Genomic DNA, 4973 nt, shown 5'->3' with positions numbered 1-4973 from the left:
ACCCTCTGATTTGCCTAAAAGAACAGTTGAAATGAGCTTTGTTGAATGGTCTCTTGTAATTGCACGGGTTTTCTCTCACCTAGAGTTTGATATTCAGTGCTTGGACCTTCTTCATTCCATAAGCTGCCTACAGGAATGAGCAGTGTTTTTCCCTATAGAGAAATCTTGCAGAGCAATGTCTAAGAAGTTGAAGAAAAGAATTTAACAACAGAGTCAAATTCTGCTAAACATAAGAAATGTTAAATCCCCTCTAGAAAAACATTTGCATTCTGTAACAAACAAGTGTTTCAGTCAACAAGGTACATGCACAAACATTTGGAAGTAAGGAACATAGTAACTCCTTTTCCTATGGCTTTCCAGCMCCATGCAATTTACAGAGCCTGGACTCTGTAACTATTTCCCTCCATCCTATCCCTTCTCACTATTTAATCATCTATGAACATTTTTTAAAATGATAGATGCTACAGTATTCATGGGAGCCAGAACCTGCTTTTCAGCCTTATCTAACTATAATGCTGATTCATGAAGGCTAACTCCAAGATAAAAAAGATTCAACTTTTATCTAGAGGAGAAGTAGTAATCAGCTTTAAAACAGTGTTTGGCCTGTCCAGAGTTCTGCAAAACACATCAATACAGACAGATACATGCCTAAGCTCCTTGTACCACTAGGAAATAGAGGAGGAAACAGACAAAAAGCAAAGTGATGCATCCAGATCACCCAGTAACTTTTCGTATTAGCTCTGGTATGAGCTTGCGTTTGAGCTGCCCTGACCCCAAACCTACTGCAGCAGAGAAATGACCCTGCCTGTGCTTGCACCGTTTTGTGATTCCTGGAGACAGCATTGCCACTGTAGCTGTCCCCTCACTCCCGAGGAGCACCAGGGAGTTCAACTTTATTTGGATTAGTAATAACACAAGCATTGTCACTTGATTTCACAGTACTTCATAAACAAGGTAAGTATCATTAATGCTGTTTTACGAGCAGTTACATTTTATGCACAACATTAAAAGTTCCCGTTGAGGAAGAAGCAAATTAAGTTACTTAACTGGACTAGCAAAGCTCCCCCAACCGGCTATACTAGTGAGCAGCATTCATGAAGTCTTACAATGATTTCATGTTTTTGTCATATGAAGTAACTATATGAGAATCTACCTTTAGGGGAAATGAGTTCATGTCCTCAAGCTCCTGAGTGCACCTTAAGTGCTCAAAGGAAGATAAGCACGTAATTATTTTTTTTGGAATCTTGTGAGTTTTAAGCACACACAGTGAGCAGCATTCACGTCTTTCCTCACTTGTTCTATCTGAGAAACTCTGCTTATGAGAGCAGGGGAAGCCTGTATGAAATACTGAGCAGACCATACCTTCATGTGGTGCATTCCACACTTTGCAGAACAGCAGGCAACTGCAAATATCTACATTGAGATTTTCTTCACGTCATCCACCAAGCCTGAAATTAGTATGCTTGTGACATCAAGAAAAACAAAAGCATCTGTAAGAAAGAATATTCTCCACATACATACTGTTGCCATTAAATCACAAATGGCATTCACTTATTACTAAAGTGTGTTTCTACCAACGGAAAGTTCCTCCAAACCTTTTTTCTGTCAATGCTCAGCAAGATCAAGGATGAGGCAGTGAACATGTTCCAAATACAAGTGACAGCAAAAAAGGGGTTAGATGAAGAGGGTTTCTTCTTCCTCATATAATTGGACTRGGTGTAAGATGGATGTGGGAGGAAAGCTTCAGGGTACAAGAACAACTCTGCACCATTTCAGAAAGGGAAGACTTAGTAAAAGTAGCAATTCATTTCTTAGCCTTCTAGCAGTAGCAACTGAAAGAAAAACAAATTACACAGGCATTGGTTCATATAGCTTAGATTTGTGATGAAGAATTTCAGAGTCTGGAAACTGGGCACTAAAAAAACAGTTTGGGCACTGAAATACTGTATTTCTCACCTCAAGTACAGTAAAACACCCCAAAGGGCAGAGAAGCAGGTGCAGCATCCCTACTGAGTGCAACGCTAAGAAATAGTAATTAGAGACTTCCTTGTCACAGTAATAAACACTGAAAACCAGAAAAACAGATCTCAAATGGTAAACCAGGTTGAATCAAAAGGTGATAGCACTGGGATAAAGCATCCAGGATGAGTTTTCTTGAAATTTCTTTTTTGTTTACCAAAGGATACTGTATTGTAACAGCTGCAAACTTGGATTTTATGGAATAGAGTTGAACACAACAGGATATTAATACTGCTGTTACTTAGGACATGGTAATAACYGGTGAAAAACATCCTCTGTGTGGCAGAATATATGCATAAAAACATGGCTTGTTGTATAACTGATCTTTGCCTCTACATGYATGTATACCTGTTTTCAAAAAAGACACAATCCCCACTGCCACCACAGTATGCATTTGTACCTCTTTTCTGCTGAGGCACATGAACACACAGAAAACRAGTGAAACTCTCCAGATACACGTATAAACCATATAATCCTACATACCCAGGGAGCGTGGGTGACACTGAACACAGCTTTAAGCACTGAAAAACACTTGCAAAGGTTATTTCTTCAGAATATTTTGGTGGTTTGCAGTAGTGATTCAGTTAAATCCTAACAATGCTGTAACTTCATTTCAGGTGTAACATTTACACAGTCCAAAAAARAGTGTGAAGTTTGTAGCTTTTAACTAGGCTTGAAGAGCCTGTCAGTCACAATGGTGAATCACGTAAAAGCACAGCTAACGGCACAGTAATTTCCATTACGCATTCCATGAAAGAGAGCATATATAGTTGCACCTTGATACAAAACATAAGATGGATATTTCAGCTGTCTCAATGACAGACCTAATTCAGCCCGTTCAGTTCTATGGTACATAGTATACAGCCTTCTTCTTAGCTTTGCTTTGAAAATGCCACTATTTAATCACATTCAGAATCTCAAGTCCCTCCATTTCCCAAGCCGAAAATTTCCAGGTTCAGCTTTGAATAGATATCACCTTTCCATAACTCTAAGCAACCATTCAGTTAATCACTGGATTCAAATGTTCTGAGAAGAAAGTCCAGGAAATGTTTGTATCTTACTGCTGTGTGGTTGCAATAATCCTCTGTTTTGTTAGRGCTAAGGGATGAAATAAACACCTGGATCTCCAAACACCAGCAAACACCACYGCTTAAGTAACCAAGAAACCTATGTTCCTAAAGTATATTTCAGATTGCAAAAGCAGTATCAGCAAAGGTTTCTCCTTCCCTGGAGAGAGCCAAGTCTCAGTTTACACAAATACCTTCCTAGTTTTACAAAACCAGGAAGAAAAAAGAAAACAGAATCCAAGACACACAATACCTGTTGTAACTCCATCTGCTGTACGACATCGTCCTGTTGCTGCTGACGCTCTCCATCCTCCAGCTCAGCTGCCGCGCAGTCACGGCGCTCGCTCCCGACCGGCTGCGCCGACAACAGAGGGGCTTAAAATAAAGCACCTGCCTGGAAGCGAGCCCGGAGCCCGGACGCCCAAAGACAGCCCCGGCCTGGCCGGGGGGAGCAGGGCTCGGCGGCGGCGGCGAGCGGCTGGCTCTGGGAGCGCCCGGCCCCGGACGATACCACCGCCGCCGGGGAGGGAGCCGCGGGGCGCCGCGGCCCGGCCACCGCCAACCCGCCGCCCACGCGATGCCAAGGCCTTCGGCTAATAACCCGCAGCAGCGACGCTAAGCTGCTTAAAAGGTAGCCCGCRCGCCTGGGTGCGGGGGAAGCGGCGTGAGCGCCTCCTGCCACGGCACGCTCGCCTCTTTTCTTCATTATTTATTTATTCTCGTTTCYACAGATACGGTTCCATCGCTCTGACATCACCCGTCGCCCACCCCAGCGGCAGGTCCCTGCCTCTTCCAAACCTCTCCTTGCGGGCYGAGGCTAACTGCCCCCAGCGGGACAGGGGCAGCCCTCCGGCCCCACTGCCCGCGGTCAGCGCGTTAGGGCTTCCCCCCCCCCCAAAGGCAGGGCACAACCGCTTTAATTTACCTAATCTTGCTAGTCTGATTAATCTCCTGCATCTGGAGAGAATTATGTTTACAGGCCTCGCACCAAGCAGAAGGGATCCTTCAGTGCAACTCAGATCACTGCACCCTGTATTTCAGCTGCTGGTTTCACCCGCTATGGGTGGGCTTGGCCAGAAGGTGCTCTGCCGAGGTTTCCCAGAGCCTGCTATTAACCTATGCATTAAAGTGAGTACAGAAACGTGAACAGCAACCAGCAGGACCTGGGTTTGTGACTACACACCATCCATTACAGTGGAGAAACTCCCATCTCCATTTCGCAGGCAGGAGTCACAACAGTTCACTTACCCTGAGATTTGCTTCGGCACTCATTGCACTTTGGAGCACTGGGCACCTACAGTCCAGGAATTTTTTTTYCCCCAATTGAAACATCTATTTCCATTCATTTTTAAATATTTCATGCTACTACATGTGGTTTGCATATCTTTATTTTGCAAGTTGCTAATAATGGTTTTGTAGCTAATGCAGCAGAAAGCAATAGTAAAGTGAACGCACAGCRCTTAAAATAGGCACTGAATGCCTAAGAAATGGCAGGGACCACCGCAGGGGTCAAAAATGCTTTTCCTTCAAAGCAAGCTGCTTTCCAGGGCCGCACGAAAGGTTGCAGGTTCAAAGCAATCATTTTAACRCAGCATTATAAGGATTGACAGTTGCAGCATGCAGGGCTGCACAAAAATAACGAGCAGCCAGCGCCCTGCCCACGTGCGGCTAAGAGCCGACAGGTCAGTCAGGCCRAGCTGCCGCCTGTCCGCGCTGGCTCTCAGCCCAAGCAGGTTACATGCAAACCGCAGGGCACCACAGCACCCAGGAAACAAAAAGCAAGAGCTGGAAGGCTGCCGGCCCTGCTGGCCTCCAGGGCCCGCTAAGTGGCCTCCCACCTCCCACCTGCAGCGCCAGGCCCATCGCWGTTGGCATGGTGGCCCATGT

General features: G+C 45.1%; 1 protein-coding gene across 1 annotated transcript in view; it reads right to left on the bottom strand.

The window, feature by feature from the left end:
- TUB (TUB bipartite transcription factor) overlaps positions 1–4961 on the bottom strand; it is a 149608-nt gene extending 144647 nt beyond the window's left edge. The window contains exons 1-2 of the mRNA XM_085317085.1: positions 4932–4961; positions 3340–3441 (exon numbers count right to left, since the gene is read on the bottom strand). Coding sequence (XP_085173211.1) covers positions 3340–3441; positions 4932–4961 — 132 coding nt within the window. The remainder of the gene's footprint in view (positions 1–3339; positions 3442–4931) is intronic.
- Between the last annotated feature and the right edge of the window lie 12 nt (positions 4962–4973).

This window comes from Rhea americana, unplaced genomic scaffold (assembly GCF_003343005.1).
Source record: "Rhea americana isolate MKP2758 unplaced genomic scaffold, rheAme1 scaffold_49, whole genome shotgun sequence".
Taxonomy (NCBI): domain Eukaryota; kingdom Metazoa; phylum Chordata; class Aves; order Rheiformes; family Rheidae; genus Rhea; species Rhea americana.
This window is presented reverse-complemented; position numbering and strand designations above follow the sequence as displayed.